Below are 20,443 nucleotides of genomic sequence, written 5' to 3'. Positions count from 1 at the left end.
GAGATCTGTGATCTAATACCTTGGGCTTCTTGCCCGAACCTCCTGACTGAACCCCCTCAGGTTTCCTCTTCCTCTTCGTCTCTAAATCCAACCCCCTCTGGTCTGCTCAAGTATAATGCGAGTGATCTCTGAGGAGAGAAACTCCCTGGTCTGCTCATATAGATGCTCGGCTCTAGAGCCTGAACCCGATCCCTCTCCGGCACCTGAACTGCCAACTGCTGGTCTGGGGCGTAAAACCACCATTCTGAAAACACGTCATAACAAACGTCAAAATACTAATATAACTCGAGGGATCACATACACTAAAAGTTCCTTGGTCTTATCTCCTCCCTCCTTGATCCGAGTACGGATCCTCTACTTTCAGTAGTACGGGCCCATACTACCTTCCACATCTATCCGTACTTTCCTCAAGGACTGACTTGACTCCACCAAGTCCCTCCTATTACTACTGTTATTCTCATACTAAACTCTTCCTAGGATTGCCCTAGGATAATCACTAACCCACTCTCCACTATCAGCTACATAAGAAGTCCCTGCTACCTCCCCTAACTAGCTCGTGAATACTATTATATATCACTAAGACTAGATAATTCTTTGAATAAGAGTTCCTACCCTACAACGGTTGGACTCAAACAAGAGTTGCGCAATAGATCTAGACCTAACCTTCTAAAATTATTTAATCTTCGCAATATGTAATTTAACATATTCATCTACTAGTTAGTAAAAGATAACTAAGACTCCTAAAAGCACGAAGCAAGCAGCATTCGAGCATTGAGTACTCATAATCAAGCATATACTATTCTGACTATCATATTGTCTAATTTGTACTAGCATGCATTTATAATAAAGTTGATACACATATAGCAGGCACATAAGGCATCCCACTAGATCCTTAGTACTAATCTAGCATGTTGTTCACATAAAGCTGATAAACATACCATAACATAAATTTGTATGGGTATTTTGGGAGTACTTACTTGAGCCCGGTTGATAGCTTGCACCACACCCCTTTTCTCTTTTCAAAATTCTTTTCCATTTTTCCCAAATTCTTTTTTTTTTTATGATTTTCCTTTGAAAACTTTATACCATTTCCTTAATTTGATTTCACACACACTCGAAAGTATTCCCGAATCCCTCAAACCAAAGCTCTGATACCAACTTGTAACATCCGAAAAATACGGCCCAAAAAATTTGTTTGAAAATATTATAAAAACTATAATCATCCTTAATTGATAAGAAAACCAACTGTCATATGTCTCAAAATATCATAAAATATTGTATCAAAACAAATGATGAAATATCAAATTCTAAAACAATCCCAGGCTGACAATTGTGGTGTGTGTCATGTGATCACCCCGAGCTCTTCCCTTTGCTACCGGAAGTACCTGAAACCAAAACTGAAACTGTAAACACGAAGCTTAATGAGCTCCCCCATGCTACCACATACCATACACATACATATAACAAATCACATAACTCTGGGATTACTCCAAACTGCATCGGGACGGATCCCGGCATCGGACTCCTGTCCGGCATCGGCCTCACCCCGGCATCCGACCGCATCGGGCATCAGGCTCACCCCGGCATTGGGATTACCCCGGTACATACACAACATAACATAAGCATATAACATAATCACACATACTATATCGGACTTGCCTGACATCGGACCAAAGCTCGGAACATGTAATATACAACATATGAACTTGCATACATCGGCCTTTCCACAGCATCGGACCGAAGCCTGGAACACATAACACATAACAAATAACATGCATAAACTACAAAAGACATCAAGCATACATAACTACTTCTCGGGACCACCTCGGCATCGGACCAATGTCCGGAAACATATAAAACTGCATCGGGATAATCCTGGCATCGGGCTCGCCCTGGAATACTATAACTACTAAAACAGGCCAGCATTGGTGCCCTAGGCCCATTCCTACTGAAGGAAAACTCACCTCTCAAACTGACTACTGAATAACTCGCTCAAAAGTGACACCGACTGCTGCTCCAACTACTCCCCGGCTATAATGACCAAATAGACATGTAGTCAAAAACTGATCACTTTCCCATGGGTAAAATGACTATTTTACCCCTCTGATCTATTTTGGGTCGTGACCTAGACCCAATCCTTTCTAGTCCTCACTAAGGCCCATTAAGTCCCCAAATGGCCCAATTTTCTAAATTGGGGCCAACTCTTCAAGTAGCCTTTCCTTCCAAGCCCACTAATCCTTGGGCCCTTAACTGACTTCTAAAGGCCCGTTACTACTATGTCCAAGATTTGGCCCAAACCAAGACCCAATAACAAAAGTCCACTGACTGAGCGTACGCTGGGTGTACCTCGATGTACGATGGGCGTACCTCGATGTACGTTGCGCGTACTGTTGAAGGGCTTGTACGTTGCGCTTACTGGCGTGTACGCCCAGCGTACTCTCCTATTAAGCACTTTTCTCCAAAACGACTTAATCCCCCCATGCTTCGCCCCAACTCTTAAATTTGATCACTTGGTGGCTTGCAATCCACCAATTAAGCCCAACACTAAGAATAACAATGAACTTCCATAAAAATGGCTAGATCTCTTGCATGTCTTCATAAAAGCCTCAAAGCTTGCAACTTTATGGCTAAAGGAACTCATTGAGCTTCAAGGGTAGCAACCCTAAGCTCAAAATCGAAGTTGAAGGTCAAGATCTAATCTTTGGACCTAAAAAGGTCCAAATCTTCAAAACAATAGATCTAGACTTTGAGGAGGAAAGATAGGAGCTTTATACCTCCTCTTGCTGCCAAATGGTGAGCTTGTTTGTAGCGCCTGTGTTTATGGGCTTGTCATTAATGTTGATGTAATAGTCTAGGTTAACCTTTGTAACCCGTTTTGAAATAATAAAAGGTTGATTGAAGAACCAGAGGCAATCGTTGATAACAAAAGGTTGATTGAAGAACAAACGGTTGATGGAAGAACCAGAGACATGATTCCACTTTCGGAGTTGAGAATCGATGAGAACAAAAGGTTGATTGAAGAACCAGAGGCAATCGTTGACCGAAAGACTAAGAAGTTGCGACGCAAGATGGTCGAGTTAGTGCTTGTCCGATGGAAACACACAAATGGGCCGAATCTCACCTGGGAGACGGAGAGTGACATGATGGGTCGCTATCCGCATTTGTTTGTTGATGTGTGATTCCGGGGACAGAATCATTCTAAGGTGGAGAGAATTGTAACACATGTGTTTCTGGGCTTGTCATTAATGTTGATGTAATAGTCTAGGTTAACCTTTGTAACCCGTTTTGAAATAATAAAAGTGTATTATTTGAGTATTATGTGTTTTGTGCTTAATTGTGTGTCTTAATGTAATGAAGCATAAAAATAAGCGTCAAAATAAAATGTTAGATAAAGCTGGTATCTATGTATAATGTTGTAGTAGTTGGAACGAGGTTTCCGAATATATAAAGAATGTCGAAATCCGAGTTATAACGAAGAAGTTATGACCTGTCGAAGTTTCGCGACAGAACCGGCAACGCTGAATGACGTAAAAAGTGAAATATACATTAGAGCGATATTTAGCCTTAGTGATCTAAATGAATGTCGTAGAGTTCGTTAAACCGAGAGCGTGCATAAAAAGATCGTCCAAATCTGACTTCGTATGAGGAAGTTATGATTTTCTGAAGTTTCGACTTAGCAGTATGTAGCCCGAATACTCGATTTGAGACCGAGCGGTTTTTAACCGAAACAATCTAAACGAGAATCAAAGATCTCGTTAATTGTAGTGAAACGATAAAAAGATAGGCAAAAACGGACGTCGGATGAGGAAGTTATGAATTTATAACGGAGTTTTCCTGTCCCGGCCTACTAAAAATAAATAATTAAAATAAATTAAAATTAGCCGACGGAGTCTAAACAAAAGTTGTAGAGCGGAGTCTCACCTACACGGGGATATAAAGAACGTCAAAAACGGAGTTCGTATGAGGAAGATATAAATTTTTGAAGTTTATTAAATAATTTCGATATTAAATTTTATTATAAAATATCTGATATTATCCAAGGGGGGGGGGGGGGGGGGGGAGGGGGAGTCAGCGATCCTATCCAGGTTACGCCCAGCGTACCTAGATTTATGCCCAGTGTAAATCTAGGATCCAGACCCTATATCCCGAAGCCCCGATATCAATCCTGGAGTGCAGCCGAGTTCTATTGCTCCATTCTTCCTTCCTCTCGCGTTTTTATCCCGTTTTACGTGAAAGAAATATCCCGAAGCCCCGATATCAATCCTGAGCCCCGAAGCAAGTCCCGAAGCCCCGAAGATCCCGAGAAGTGCAATTCCCGATCCGAAGCACTGCCCGCAAGAAGCCCGGTTTTCTTGAAGATCTTCCAGATCTAGCGAAGAATACTACTTCTACAAGCAGTAGTGCTGTCCGGTCATCTTCTGATCAAGTGAGTGTGGAGTTACCTTCTTTTAACACATAATTATGAAGTATTTTATACGAAATACGTGTTATGTGTATATTTTGTTGTTATATGCGTGAATGTATATTCACTTTCTTCTATCTCGTATATATGATTTATTCTCTATGAAATACGTGTTATGTGTCTGTGTCTCATCTGTGGTTTGGAATATGTATTGAATGAGAATGTTATACAGGTTTTAAACTATGTATAAAAATATATATATATATATATATATATATATATATATATCTACTAATATGTTGGGTAGAACATGGGTAGATAGTTGATGTGTGATAAACAGATGAGAGGCCTCGATGTTGTTGTTGTTAATCTACTTATTCAGTGGAGTATAGATAACGACCACAGACTCTTTCTAGACAGTCCTGTGGAACGCTAGCAGGTTCATAACCTGTAGGTGTTGTGAACGATGTGTTCACCGGTGTACTCTATCCCCCTCATGGTTGCCTTTAGGATATCTAGTGTTGAGGAAACCCCTTAGCAGTAATGTCCATCCCGATGACAATCCTAGATTAGGTCCCTCGAGATAGATGTTGTTTTAGGGAAATAAAGTGAGGATAACGGGAATGGGTAATCGGCTTATTGTTGGTTGGTGAAATTAAATATAATTATTTATTGTGGGTTGAAAACCCTATATGCTCACCAGGCTCCCAAGCCTGACCCACTCAGTTTTATTTGTATCACAGGTAGTGGCATGAGGACATAAGATGGATGAATCATCAAATTGTTTTGTTTACAAGTCTGTATATGTATATATTTGTTGAATGACTTGTAATGTTATTGTTTATGCTTTATGGTCTGTATCGGAACATGACATCCCGAGTTTTGATTATATAATGAAAATGCATCTCTTGATGAAATGCTTTGATAAATATTATTTTATCATATTTTGTTTTTGGGAACAAATTCCGCAACTCTTTTAAAACAAAAGGATTTACTCTGAAATTAATTTAAAAAGCATAAATGAAATCGGTCTTTTCTGGCCGAGATTTTGGGGATGTCACATTGTTCCAGATGTTTGAGCTCAAGGTACTCAAGGGCTTCTTCTCCAACCTTTCCTTTCTTCTTCCAAGTCCTTCTTTGCTAAAATAACCTCAAAAATGTCAAACACACACACAAGAAACAGTATGAACGAGTTAGGGTTTCTCTGAGGGTGATGAACAGGTGAGGAGTCCAAACGGGAGGCTATAATGGGGTATTTACAGGTCCTTAACTCTAAAATTAGGGTTTAGCATCTGCCCGTGTATGCTGGGCGTACTTCTTAGTATGTTGGGAGTACGCACCCGCGTCCCTCGAATCCAATGGCCATTACATCCCGTGTACGCCAGGTTACGCCGCGCGTACGGCTTATGGGCGGCCCATCTTCTCGACCGACTTTCTAAGTCCACTTTAAATGAATCCAATGGCCAAGTGATAGCCCACACAATTATTAACTCAATAAATTAAATAATACCTCGAGGAACGGGTGTTACATAAGTAATGATTAAAGACTATCATGGAGTAATAGTAGATTGTGCATAGTAATTGGATATAGCATAGAGACTGTGTATAGTTGGCTAGTTGAATTGGATGGCACACTCTCTGTTGATTATTTGAAAGTATTAGACCTCATATAGTTGATGACATATCTAAGGGAGACTGATGGAAATAGTGTCAAAGGTCATAATTATTGGTAATATTTTTAATAATAACAAAGTCGTTTTAGGATGCCCTTAATACCCATTTGAGTAATTAATAGACAAAAAGGATTTAGAAGAAATTAGTTTATTAATTTTTCATTTATTAGAAGTTAATTAATTACAGGGACTGGATGTTAATTAATTAAAAGAGTTTAACTAATAGAAACAGTCCAAGGGGTGAATTCAACAATAAGGCAGTTGCTTTTGCACTAAGTAACTAAGAGCCTATAAATATAGATCTAGGGATCAAACCCTAGAAATTTCGGCCTCCCATCGCCTCACCTTATAGTTGACGAAAATAAACCCTTTTTAGGGTTTATGGTTTCGTTTTGCCTCTCCCCTCTCCTAGGATTTATCACATTGTTCAAGTGGTGTTCTTAGATGTAATTCTAGTAGAGGGATTCTAGTTTGGATCCTTACATCCAAGCAATGATTTTTTTTGATGAAATATAATTTTTTTTTTTGAAATGATTTATTACGAAATATAATGGGAGGAATATAATTTGATAATTGAGAGGAATATAATATATAACTATATATACAACGTTCCATTGATTTAAAGGATTTATTTTTTGAACTATTAACATATACCTATAACATGTGTTGAATATTTGGAAGGGCGTTTGGGGCATTTAAAGTATAATATTTGTTAGAGGGTTAGCATATAAATTTCTAGGAATAATCAGGGTATCTTCTGTGAAAATTTTGGTAGGGATACCGTGGGAGAGGCTAGCTGTAGAAAAATCATTAGGGTTTTCTATTGTTATTTTGAGTATTAGAGAAGCTTTGTATTTTCTGATTTCATCTTTTAAGTGAGTCTAATGAAAATTTGGAGTAAAATGTTCTTAAGTTACAATGCTTTGTTACTGGGATTTTGTAAACAATAATGACCATCACTTTATAGAATAGATTCCCTTAATAACATTTAAGGATTGTATGTGACCCTGGCACTTGGAGCAAAATGTTTTGAATTTACAATGTCGAGTCATCTAAGAAGAGGGACAAGAAGGAAGGTAGTATGGGTAATCTTGGCAGCATTTACACAAAATATGTGCATGCATCAAATGAAGATGAATTTGACTCTTGTAATTTTCACACACTAACCTTGTGATATATTACATCAAAATATAAATCAAAATAATAATAACAAACAACAACACTTTGATTCCAAGTATATTAACTGAATGAGATTCTAGCTTTCATTTACCTGTATTCATAATATTCACCTTTTTTGCCAAGATTGCCGCCATCACAACTGCAAATTCTATTAAAAAGCATCAATGAATTTGGACAATAAGTAAGTAGAATAGTAGATAACTTAATATTTTTTCAAACAGACTCGAAAATAATCAGACATGATTTCAATTAAAAAAAAAAGAAGAATATACCTACTAATGGTAGTTAAGTTTATAATAGCAAACAAATCAAGTCCAGTGATTGATTGTTCATACTATGAGAATATTATAGGAACTTCATAGCTTCACAAGTGCAGTTTGATTAGGAGGAGAAAGATGTCTCATAACAACCAACGGGAATCTCTCATGGAATTGAGAAGAGATATTTGCAGGAAAGCTACAAAAAAGTGTTTTGGATCCTCGATTTCCTTAAAAGGATCCCAATCCTCCTTTTTACTAGCAACATTTTCAAACGGAACAAATCTGGTTCATCATAATCATCATCCTTCAATGGAGAAATCAAAAAACTAAATCAAATTGGAAGTTACTTGTTGATGGATACACTGCTCAAATATTCACAATTCTAATTTTAATTTTCCTTAACCAATAGGAAGCATCAAATATCAATAAAAAAAACTCAATGGATGTAACAGAAAAAATAAGTTAGGGTTTTTTTACCAAAACTTGGAGAAAAAAGCTAAAATCGGATCCAATGGTAAGGTCCACCCGTTGCAACAGCTCCAAAAGCTCCAAAGATGTTGATAGCGTCTTCACAGTTGGTTCGCACATGCGTCCCACCCTGTTCTATAAACATATCCACTCTCCCAGCCAATATTCAAGAAATACAGTCAAAGCTCATAAGACTTTGTGGTGAGGCTAAAGGCCATCTTGAAGCCCACTTCTCAGGCATTTTTAGGCTCTTTCCACTACTAGAAAAATGTCTTTTATGACATGCATTGCATTTCATAAAGGGTACAGATGACATGCAAAAGTGTGTCATTAAGACTTTGTCATAAAGGAAGACAAAACTCATTTCCGTGTCATAAGCTTACGACACATATTGCATGTCATTAAATCCCCTATCATAAAGGAAGACGACACGCAGTTTGCATGTCATAATTTTAAGTGTTTAAAAAATTATTTTTTATAGATATACTAATTTTCAAATTAAAAGAAAACTATTCTCTCATAATACAAAATAACATATAATACACAACAAAAGAAAAAAAAACAATCAATTTCACAATATATAGTATGTCAAATACAAATAATCATTCAAATGCTAAATAAATATAATATATTAACTTTTTCATCATATCATATCAATTCCCCCGACAAAACACCCTCTCCAATTAACACATATGTTCAAACCTACTTACCTAGACAAATGCAACAGTTGAAACACGATACCCAACCAATTAACAAAGATCCTCTTCTGGTAATGTGTTCAACTGCTTAAAAGCATCTTTTAGTATATGATCACGTCTTACCTTAAAAAACATCTTCTATCTGAATTTTACCATGTTGAACATGACCATTTTCAACAGCCAACAAGTTTTTTACCTAAAACAGGTAGTAACTATATATCAGACAATCACAGTGATATATATATATATATATATATATATATATATATATATATATATATATGATGCTCATTAATAAGCAGGCTGAAGGCACCTTCTTTAATGTAGTCTTCTGCAAGTGGTTGATAATAGGAGGATTTGAAATTGCCAATCTTAATGGTTTAAGCCAAAAAAAAAGGAAAAAAAGCTAGATCTTACTTGGAGAATGATTTTTTCCTTCAATGTGCAATTTTCTCATCTGATATCATACATTACTCACACACATAATCAACAATTAATTTAAAATTTGGCTCAAACAGATAGAAGAAATTTTTATTAACCAAAATCTACTCTAATAAATGAAAATGACTTTGTCACATGTCATTCTCTCATAAGATTAGTCACATGTCATTTTGTTATAATTTAAAATATATTTATTTTCCACTTGTCATTACTTTGATTTTCATTTTCAATATATCATTGATTTACTTTCTATAAATTAAACCTACCATAATGATTATCAAATTTTAAATTTCAAATTTAATTCCAAATAAATTTACAGTTTAAACCTTTATGTTTAATATTTTGTTATAATTAACCCGTTTAGTACACACTAAACTCATAATTTTAATTAATTTATTATTTGCATATTTTTTCCTCATAATTTTCACTTATTTCAATTTCAAATTCAAATAAAATTTCTATTTAATCGTTCGTACTTAACATTTTGTTTTAATCAACCCGTATATTATACGGGTCTCACAACTAGTTATATATGATTTGAATAGCTTACCTTGTTGTGTTCAGCAAAGAGTCATGATTCAAATGAAGAAAATATGAGCTAGAGAAGTAGCAACACCACCCAAGATACGACCTTTTGCTGGTGTTGAGAAGTTGGTTGCTTTCAATTTCATGAAGGATTTTCAAGCAAAACATATATGGGTAGATTTTAGAAATTAGACAGCATTTGATGTTTGTTTTGTGTTGCGCTTTGTTGTTGGTTGATCTGTTTTTGATGTTTTTGTAATGTTATGTTACAAGTCTTGTTTGTTGGTCATTTGGGGGAAAAGGGATACATGAAGTTTAGGTGGTAGTTTGTTGAATCATTCTGGGTGATGAATATTTCAAATGAAATGACAAAATCTGTTTGTTTTATTTCTGGCTATAGTTGCAGAATATGTGCATTTATTATACAAACATGTCAAATTGTTCACTAGCAGAATCAGAAATACCTTATAAAAGGTGATTTTGTGATTTAGTCTTGAAGCTCGATAATTTTGACGCAAGAATCATGACCAAACTTTTGGCAAATGACAACACGATCATGGGACTTGATGAGACCAATGGCTTTCCATGGTCCAATGAGATGTTTAAGATTGGCTCATTTGTTGCACTTATTGACTCGGCATGTTTCCAAATAATGGAATAATATAAAATAAGAAATCGTGCCTCCCTTGATTTCTCATAAAATTAAAGATAACTTTGGAATATGATTGCTTATGTGGCACTATAAAAAATATATGGAAATAAAAAGAGATTTTGGAGTAGTAAGAAATCTTACAGAAGAATTAGATGTGTTACTTAACGTAAGTAAATAAATTTGACCATTTGATATATAACGTGTTGTGTACCTCAAAAGCACCAGTAAATGTCCATCGTAGTTGATTTGTTTTGAGCCGGGGAATCAAAACAGAGATCACAAGCATTGGTGGCTTATATTTTATTATACATCTGTGCGTTGAAATATAAACAATTATATTAGCATACACATCGGGGTGGTGGCGCAGTTGGCTAGCGCGTAGGTCTCATAGCTAAAGAGTGATCCTGAGGTCGAGAGTTCGAGCCTCTCTCACCCCAATATATTTTTACCTTTATAATTCTTTTCTCTCAATGCCTACAACAGACCTTCAAGTATTTGAGAGTCTCTTGACGTATTTATAAGTGTTATTAAAGGGCATTTACATCTTTTTGCATAGCAGACACGATTACAAATCATACTCTAATATATTACCAGAAGGACATTTACGGTATTTTTCAAAGACCTTAAAAGAAATTGCAACATAAGCATACTAATGATCATTTTGTTTTTGTACCTGTGATGATCCCCTGGATAAAGATCAAACAATGTCCAATTGACACCATCAAATGTTCATTCCACAATCATGATCAAGGATCAGAGAGCGTATTTATATGTTGCTGTGAAAACCAAAATCATAATTCCACAATCATGACCAAGGCAAAACAAAATTGAAAATCTTTTTCATGTAAAAACTAAAAGCATTTGTTAGTTTTGGTACAAATGGAAGTACAGTGCTTTATACAAATCTGGGATTTGGGTGGTTGATTCAGATTGCTTGTAACAAAAACTCATTAGAATTTATGTTGTAAAGAAAGAAAAAATGTGGAAGAGTTGCATACCATTTTCAGTTTTTTGCAACACAATATCCTCTTTGACCATTGAAAAAAGAACTTCACATCTAATGTAACAAAACTTTATTCTGTTCCATAGCTGATCCTTTTGTTTAATCCCATGCATCAAGCGTTTCATCAAGCACCTCATATGTATCCGTATAAGGCAGTTGCTATCAAATCAAAAAACCACAAAACTATTTGCAACATATAAACAAAACAATCAATGGGATTTCAGAGACGAAGAGTTATTAAGGATCACATATTAAATCGACCCTACCTTGGATTGAAATAAGAAAGTGTGAAAAAGTTGCTTCGTATTGTACCAGATAAGTTCTTGCAAATTGCTTCAACAATCGAGTAATTTGCGGGTCTTGAAATGATGATTGTCGAGAAGTTTATCGGGAGATTGAAAGCTCATGAAGAATGTGTGCGTAGTCAGACTGAACTTGGTGGGAAGAGGTTGTCATTTACTCACCAAGAATGGACAGAAACACAAGAGAAACAAAACGAAGAACATGGACCTTCCTCACAGGAAAACAATCGCAGCAACATGCAAAACCAAGGTGGTCGGGGAAGAGTTCGTGGTGGCAATTATGCAAACCGTGGAGGTCGTGGAAGAGACAACAACCAACAGTCTCGTGAAGACACACGTGGTATGTATGATAATCGAGACAAGAGTCACATTCAGTGTTACAATTGCCAAGAATATGGGCACTATGCTGCAGAATGCAAGAAACCAAGGCGAGAAACACAACAAGAAGCTAACCTAGCCCAAGTCTTCGACCATTGTGAGCCTTGTTTGTATAGAGGCCTTGGTTGTCAAAGGTCTCTTATTTTTTAAACAATATCACGAGTGTTGGGGATGTTTTCACAATCAGGAGCATGGCAATCAGTGATGTCTAGATCACATAAGAGTGTTGCTCTTTCAACCACAAAATTATAGTACATGGCTATTGTAAAAGCAAGGAACTCATACAGTTGAAGAGCTTCAAGTTAAAACGTGGGATGTAGCGGGAAGATTATATATTGATTTGTGACAACCATACCGCAGTCCACTTGGTAAAGTATCTAGTTTTTCACAGTAGGACGAAACACATTCTGATGAGGTACCACTTTATCTGTTAACTAATAAGTGATGGGACTCTCAAAAATCATTGGCACAAAGAATCCATCAAATATTATCATCTTGATGACAACAAAAATTGAAGTTGTTCATGGCTTCAATTCGCTTTTCATGTACTTGAAATGAGGGTGTTTATATATATATATATATATATATATATATATATATATATATATATATATATATATATATATATATATATATATATATATATATATATAAGTATTTGAATATATAGTAATAAGTGTATTCACATATGTACACGTATATTATATATGAATAAGTATATATTCATATATGAATAAGTATATGTCTATTCATAAGTGATTATTCATATATAGATACAGAGGTTGGTGGCAAAGGTGGTGGTTGTGGCAAGGGTAGCGGTGGCGTGGCAGTGATGGTGGTGGTAGGGGTGGTGATGGCGAACATGGTGACGGAGGTGGTGGCAAGGGTTGCGGAAGTGGTGACAGCAGTAGCAACGGTGATGGATGTGGTGGAAGAGGTTGCGGTGGCGGTGGAAGTGGTGGTGATGGTGGCAATGGCGAAGATGGAGGTGGTTGTGGTGGTATAGATAGTGGTAGTGGAAGTGGCAGTGGGGAGGTGATTGCTTCATATATAAATATACGTACATTTATATTCACATATAAATATTACATCTCCCCCGTTGCGTCGCGTCGGTACGACAAAGGGTTTTACGGAAAGATAAATAAGTGGTTGAGATTGATGGTTAATCAGCCTCCAAGTTGAAGATTTCGCCCTTGCAGGTAGTACTAGTACCCCATGGATTTTTTATTTTATTTTGTGGGCTAGTATAAGCCTTTTTCTTCATAATGCAAGGTTGGCCTTCTTGGCAGATTTTTATGTCTTTTGTTCCTATATATACACCTTTTATTCGTGTGACCAAAAGCTAAGATAGCATAACTATAATTCATCATTAATCAATAAAAAATCTCTCTCGTGTGCACGCATGGACATAGCATATCATTCTAATGGTGGGAATCACATTAAATATTATGTTGTTTTTTCGTTTGCATTATTACTCATTGTGTTGAATTGTTTGTTAAATTGTTGAAGTACTAAATCTCCAACAGACATTCCTTAGATTATAAAACGCTACTGCCGTTACATAAGTATTATAAACAAATACTAGTTAAGATTATTAAAAATACATATTAAAATTAACTTTCACACGATACAAATTGTTAGTAATGATAATTAGTCACTAAGGTTGAGCATCCATCTCAATCTCCAAAACTATTAAACTTCCAAAGATGTACAAGTAATTTCGATTTTACATACAATTTTAGATCATATCCCATAACAAATATTGGTTCTAAAACATGCACAAAAAAGACCTCAATTATATATCTACACAACAAGCATAACAAACTGAAGGAAGGAAAAAAGGATCACATATTCAGAGTCAAACCTCATATGAGCCCAAGTTAGCTAACATTACATGTGCATCACAACCTTAACGACATCAAACAATACTCAACACGATTACATACAAACAAATCCTCAAGTTTAATTCATACATTTGATCGACATGAGTTAGTAGAAACAGGTATTAACAAGAGATCTAACCATATCTAGCTGCTTTTAAAAAGTTATCAAATGGGCTAGCAGGAGGTAGCCTCAGTCCATTCATTCCTCTACAAAGTGGCTCATCTTCACCCAAAATCTACATTAATTAACAAAAAAACAACTCATATGATTAGCAAATGTAGTTTCATTTGTGTTTAGGCATAATAAGAAATAAGAATGACCTTGATAGGCATGGGTGAAGGTTTTGTTGCATCAGTGTTTGCATGAGAGAGCCAAGTGGAGAGCTTTTTCCTTGAATCTGTGCCTAGGGCTTCACACTGCCCAGCCATGGTGCTGAACGGTAGGGGAGAGGTTGACACAGATGCTCCAGCCACTTGTCCAGCTGCTTCTAGTGCCTATCATATCATCCAAATACATCAAAAATCTTTAAATCTTTCCACTACAAATATTGCAATCTTCATATTAGTAAATATTAAATTACTGATTCAAGAAGCTGTCGGATGCTAATGACATGAGACATGGAGCTTGGTGTAGGAGATTTGGATATGAAGCGAGACAGATCTGAAACAGATGATTCACTGCTTGCATCATCTTCAACCAACGAATTTGTGGGAAAATCCTGCTAAAAAAAAAGTTTAATCGTTAGTAGATATATAAAAATATGGCATGAGAATATGTAACATAGAAGAGGAAGAAGAAGATACCGTGTCAAAAGAAAGGGATTCTTTTGAATGTGCGACTCTATGTGAGTGATCTAAATGAAGCATTGATTCTTGACCAAATATGGCATCATCCGGCATGAAAGTTTCCAACAACTGAATACGTACTTCTTCTGCTTCCATCTTTTATTTATTTTTATTATATTAAAAAAAAAAAAAAAAAAAGATGAGGATGAGAAGGGCATTTATGTCTTTGGCACCATTTTTGGGTGGGACAAAAAATAGTGAATTTTGTCACATTGACATCATTTCCAATCTGTTCTGTCAAGTATTGGAGAACAAACGAGGCCTCAAAAAGAGCTTTGTAGGGCTGTTTTCTATAATGAAATTGAGGAGGGCAGTTATGTCTTTTCCACCTTTTTGGGTGGGACAAAAATTTGTATCTTTTTTTCCTATTGACATCAGTTCTAGTCTCAGGTCCAATGCATGCTAAACACATAAAGCCAATAAAAAGCTTACTAGGGCTATCTTCAATGATGAGAATGATAAAGGGTATTTATGTCTTTTCATGGAATCTTAGAAACTATACCTCGGTTATGCTGGATAATTTATGGACTAAAATATCGACAATCATCTCATTAGATTTAAACATCTTGATTTGCAAATCAGAAAGAAGAGCAGCAGCCACTTGATTATCATGTTCTGAACAATAACTTTTTATATCTGCTTGAGGCTTTATAAAAACTTGAAAATCATCACTGATACCCAAGTAGTTATCAACCTAAAACAAAATTAATTTAATTATCCACCAAAGTTAAAATCAAAAGGTTGGAAACAAGATTATCATATAAATAGTCAGAGCCATTTTTTATTAACTTTTTCTCGTTTTATTTATTACAAATAAAAAAAGTGTTTAAAGTGTAAACTTACATCAGATTTAAGCATTGGCTTGAGTACATCAGCAACATCTGGAATTTGATACATCTTGGCTGCAAACATCAGCATTGCTGTTGATAATGTAACAAGTGATCTTTGGTGAGCTGGACACAATATTCCTGACCAATATCAAAAAAGAAATTAATTTCCATAACATTTTTTAATCTCTCCAAATCTAAAACTCCCAAAAAATCTCCACTTTTTCACATACCATTACCATGATCAAATGATATCTTCCAAAGTGACAAAGGAAGTTGGAAGATCCTAACCACAAGATTGTCATTGGGATTCTGCAATAAAATATAATAAGAGATATTTAAATTTTAAATATGTTGATAAGATTTATATTTATATTTATATTTATATTTATATTTATATTTATATTTATATTTATATTTATATTTATATTGTCTCACCTTAAGTCGCAAAGAAATAAGTGTTAAGCAGAAAGAATAAGCTAAAGCTTCGATATTTTCAAGAGTGTTATCAGGAAGATTGGCTTGAATCCAAAAAGCAGACAATAATTGAGTTATTTGATCCTCACTAAACTTCATAACAGATGACTCCTGTCAAATAAAATTTTAAAATTTTAAAGGGATAAATGAAGATTAGGGCAAATTTGTAAAAGGAAGAATGAAAGGTTCTTACTGCATCAGACAGTGTGATTTCACCAGCAGTGATGGAAGATAATTTCTGAAAGTTTGGGGATTTCTTGTGGGCCCACCCAGGATGCTTTCTTTCAGCCTCAGTGTTGTTGTTATCCCCATCTTGAATACAAACAATTTCTTTTCCATTTTTTTCTCCACGAAGCTTATCGAGTAAAGATGTAACAGAGGCAAACACAGATGCAGTATCAGAACTCCATCTTCTTGTTTGATTAGAAGTAGAAGCATCAGTATCACGCCTCAAATGGTTAGAATTTGGAATGAGAAGAACAGAAAAGATTTGGTGTCCACTCAATCGTATTTCAACATCTGGATGCAACATTAGTTTCAAAAGTTGAAGAAGAAGATCCTCAGGGAACACCTGGTATAATATAATACAAGAGAGATTTTAGAAAACTAAACTTTAATTTTGAAAAAAAAAAAGTTTGATGATTATGCTCACCTGTTGTGAATTTGAGGAAACAGATGCAACAACAATCATGTGTGCAAGAATGATCATTGATCCAGTAGTTGCCCTAGCAACATTACTACTAGGTGCTAGCTTCTCAAGTGTTGTTGACATTACATCGAACAGTTGGCGTGCATCAGGAATCTAGAAAGAGCATAACACAAGTTTAAGTCAGATTCTACAGAGAAAGTTTAAATCCTTTTGGAAAATAGTCAATACGCATACATACCCCTTTGCCAATTTCGAATAAACAATCTTCTATGGATGATTGAAGTAACGCATTCAAGTTAAACTCATGTTCACCAACAGATTCAACAGTTGCTTGAAGACTTTTCCTCAAATGTCTGCAGAGATCAGTGACATATCCAATATCTTTGAGTGCAACTTCAGACCTAACTTGGCGAACCAAAGCAGAAGTAGTCTGGATAACGTATGATTTCAATTCTGGATCATGTGAAATGTTTTTGTGATCCAAATGGTGAACAATCGAAGCCAATATCAACTGCTTGTTTTCTGAAATAAACGCAAACAAATTGCTAAACAATCACGTCGCCATGTTTTGCATTGACCTCTTCAAAAAAAACGTATAAATACCTGGGCTCTCTACAAAGTAGGCCATATCAGATAGAACAATCAACCCTAACCCACGTGGAGGGACCCAGTGTCTGTTAGTATCAAAATATACAAACATCGGATCCAATATTCTACGCATTGTTGTACTTTCTTTAGCAAGTTCCACCATTCTTTGAATGCAAATTTGAGCCCATACTTTAGGTGTCTCCGCCTCATCTCTATAACCACATTCAAAGAAACAAAAATCGATTCACACATGTTATTTAGCTTTCTAGGGTTTTGTCGATGATGAGGATGAGAGCAATTTCGTCTTTTGCAGACATTCATCTTAGAAAGGGATAGAAAATGACCTAGTTAAAAGGGAAGGATCTTTCTTTTCAGGACGTGGTTTGAGAGAAGTGTAGCTAGAATCAGTGTCGATAGGAATCCCCCTTCCTTCACATCTAACCACTTCATTCACCCAATTATGATGCGCTTCCTCTCCATCATCATCTTGTTCATTGTTTGTATTTGGCTCATAGTTACCTAAAGCCGCATGTACAATCTGCAATTTGGATTTTTTTTTAATAAAAAAAAAATAGGATAAATCAGTAAATGTCATCATTATTATGATAATTAAATAAAAAAAAAGCGGTAGAAATAGACAAACCTCATCAAAATCACCAAATATATGTGAGAACTCTGTCATAAACCAAATCTGCATGAAAAAAATATCATCAAAACCAGAAGAAAACAAACGTACTACTTTGAGAAAAAAATTGTAAGACTTATATTAAGTTTGAATATAACTTACCATGGCTGAAAGGCATTGCAAGCTTGCTGCTCTCAATCCCTTTTTTTCATCTTCTTCCTCAGGTTTACGAGCTAACATACAAACTTTTTGAACTAAATGTTCAAGATTATATGTGTAAGTTCCATCCACCTGTTGGAAACCATGTCTAGAGTAAGAGAACATAAAGAAGTAACAAAACTATGAAAGTAATCGGAATCTGTCAAAGGAATTGGAATTTGTCAATTGTCATGTGTTTGGTTGACATTAAGGGAAGGAAATTCAATTCCATTCCTTTGTATATTTCCATAGAATTCAACTTTAAGTCGAATTTGTCATGTGTCTTTCTGCAATGTGTGATAGAAAATATGAAATGAATATTGAATATTCACCTGACTATATATAAATCGAGTTAGGGTTTGGCATCCAGTTATCTGAACTGAATCTCGTTTAGAATCATCCAAAAGTTCAATAGAAACATTCAGCAGGTTGACAGCAAAATATGCCCTGAAAAACAAGGGCAAATTCGTAAAAAGTTGGGATTCTTTTTGTATTAAGTTAAGAAGGGGTATGACACAAAGTTATTTCACAAAAACAAAAAGAAACAACTTACATTTGTTCTTTGCACATGCAAATCAACTTACTATACACCTCTGTTATAACATTAACCAGATGAACATGATCTAATCGCAACTCCTTGTAGCATCTTTCTTCAAGATATTTTGCAATCTAAACGAAGCAAAAAGTCTTTAATGGTAATTTCATGTCATTAACTTAATTAAGATTATACAAAAAGAATGTGGTCACTAACTTTAGGGATACGAAAAGGGTTTTTAGCAGCATATTCACACAATTTTGCAATTTTCCTCTCGTTTGGAGAGCCATCCTGCACAAAAGTAGAGTTTCATTCATAGAACTAGGATTTATGTCTTTTAAGCATCAAATTTTTCCAAATGTAAACACGTATGTGTATACTAACAGGTGATTTGGGGAAGATTTCTGCAAGTAGTTTCTTGTATCTCTTCACAGGTTGCCTAGAACGTGATCTGAGAGCAGGACAGCAGACACACATGTTTACACATGCTGGGAATAACTTTCGTGAAATCACACCCATTCTCCTACAGAAATTGATCGGAAGCAGGTTAAAATTGTAGCAATTAACTTCTTTATAACCCTAATTTAAGAAATACCCACAAAATCAGCGAATCCGCCACTCAAAATTCACCAACATCAACAATGTATAACAACAACACGGATGAAATTTTAACTTGCAAACTCTATTCATATCAGAACGCTAAGTACAACGCAAAAAAAATGCAACAATCGAACAGAAAAGCAAAATCAGAAGAATGCACCTACAATACTGAAGTATAAACAACCCAGAAGCACAAACTTCACAAACCCGGAGAACAGGAGACTAATATGGTACAACAACAAGCAAAATCAAAACTTTTTCGAGAAAACCCAGAACAGTAACTAGTGCAGAATAAGGAAAAAGGTATGAAATTCTACCTTCACACGGAAGAAAAGCAGATTCGGATGTAACAAAACCTCCAAGTTTGGGGATTTTAGAAAAATGTTCGAGGGAAGAACAACCTAAAGTGTTTGTTTGAATGAAAGGGATGATTAAGACTTGTGTTTGTGGAAGAGTACGGAGGTCACGTGGGTTACAGTGAGAAAGTGAGAAGAGAGAAGGGGGGAAGCTTTTGTCAGACTCCTGGGAGACTGAAAACACCCAACGGAGACTTTTTTGCTTTTTACTTTCCAGTTTTTTTGAATTTCAACTTTTTACCTTTCCTTTTTGATTTTGAACATAAGATTTCAAATTTTATACTATCCGATAACTCTTTTATTTTTTTTTTTTTTTGGATATTCAGCATAGTATTGGATAATTTTGATTAGGGGTGAACAAAAACCGAACCGCAAATCAAAAAAATTGAAAAAACCGCATAAACCGAAACCGAAATAAAAACCGATGGTGCTGCTTTTAGTTTTGCAAAAACCGAAAATACTTGGTGGGTGCTGTTTCTACTCTCGCAAAAACCGCAAAAAACTGAACCGCACCGTATATATATATATATATATATATATATATATATATATACACACACACACACTAAGTGTTGATATTTGTAAGAACCAAGAACTTATGACAATTAAAATTTCTATAAATGTAAATATTTATCTTATCTATCGGCGGGTAATTGTATATTTTTAAGCATACATTCAGTGGCATTTACAATAACAAATAATGTTCATGAAATCTTTTTAACATTCAAATATCAAGAGTATTGGTGATATAGTATCATTTGATGGTTTTGGCTATAAGAACATCATATGTGCTCATACAAACCCTAATGCTTGGATCTAGGTTTCTCTATTGTACATGCAATTCATCCAAGACTATAAACCCTAGATCTAGAATATAA

The 20,443-nt window shown here is 35.4% G+C and overlaps 1 protein-coding gene and 1 non-coding gene across 5 annotated transcripts; one reads left to right on the top strand and one right to left on the bottom strand.

Moving 5' to 3' along the window:
- The first annotated feature begins 10,650 nt into the window (after positions 1 to 10,650).
- On the top strand, positions 10,651 to 10,735 carry TRNAM-CAU (transfer RNA methionine (anticodon CAU)). The gene is given in 2 exon segments: positions 10,651 to 10,688; positions 10,700 to 10,735. It is a non-coding gene; the product is annotated as a tRNA-Met (tRNA).
- Positions 10,736 to 13,806: 3,071 nt separating this feature from the next.
- Positions 13,807 to 19,718, bottom strand: LOC111878394 (protein SEMI-ROLLED LEAF 2). Of its 4 annotated transcripts, none has more exons than XM_023874901.2 (20): positions 19,527 to 19,718; positions 18,994 to 19,132; positions 18,826 to 18,900; positions 18,628 to 18,743; positions 18,407 to 18,521; positions 18,039 to 18,167; positions 17,895 to 17,942; positions 17,596 to 17,789; positions 17,267 to 17,463; positions 16,902 to 17,185; positions 16,667 to 16,816; positions 16,208 to 16,585; positions 15,976 to 16,125; positions 15,777 to 15,849; positions 15,554 to 15,678; positions 15,213 to 15,404; positions 14,669 to 14,806; positions 14,446 to 14,586; positions 14,186 to 14,359; positions 13,807 to 14,100 (listed from the first exon to the last, which is right to left on the bottom strand). In XM_023874901.2, exons 2-20 carry the CDS (start codon positions 19,126 to 19,128, stop codon positions 13,999 to 14,001), a joined length of 2,916 nt encoding a protein of 971 aa, XP_023730669.1. In that variant the 5' UTR covers positions 19,129 to 19,132; positions 19,527 to 19,718; the 3' UTR covers positions 13,807 to 13,998. The 4 variants fall into 4 exon arrangements, with proteins under 4 accessions (XP_023730669.1, XP_023730666.1, XP_023730668.1 ...); XM_023874898.3 differs by having other exon boundaries at positions 15,771 to 15,849; positions 19,527 to 19,717; XM_023874900.2 differs by having other exon boundaries at positions 14,446 to 14,583; positions 15,771 to 15,849; positions 19,527 to 19,715.
- Positions 19,719 to 20,443: the final 725 nt, after the last annotated feature.

This window comes from Lactuca sativa, chromosome 7, assembly GCF_002870075.4.
Source record: "Lactuca sativa cultivar Salinas chromosome 7, Lsat_Salinas_v11, whole genome shotgun sequence".
In the NCBI taxonomy this organism is placed as follows: Eukaryota; Viridiplantae; Streptophyta; class Magnoliopsida; order Asterales; family Asteraceae; genus Lactuca; species Lactuca sativa.
This window is presented reverse-complemented; position numbering and strand designations above follow the sequence as displayed.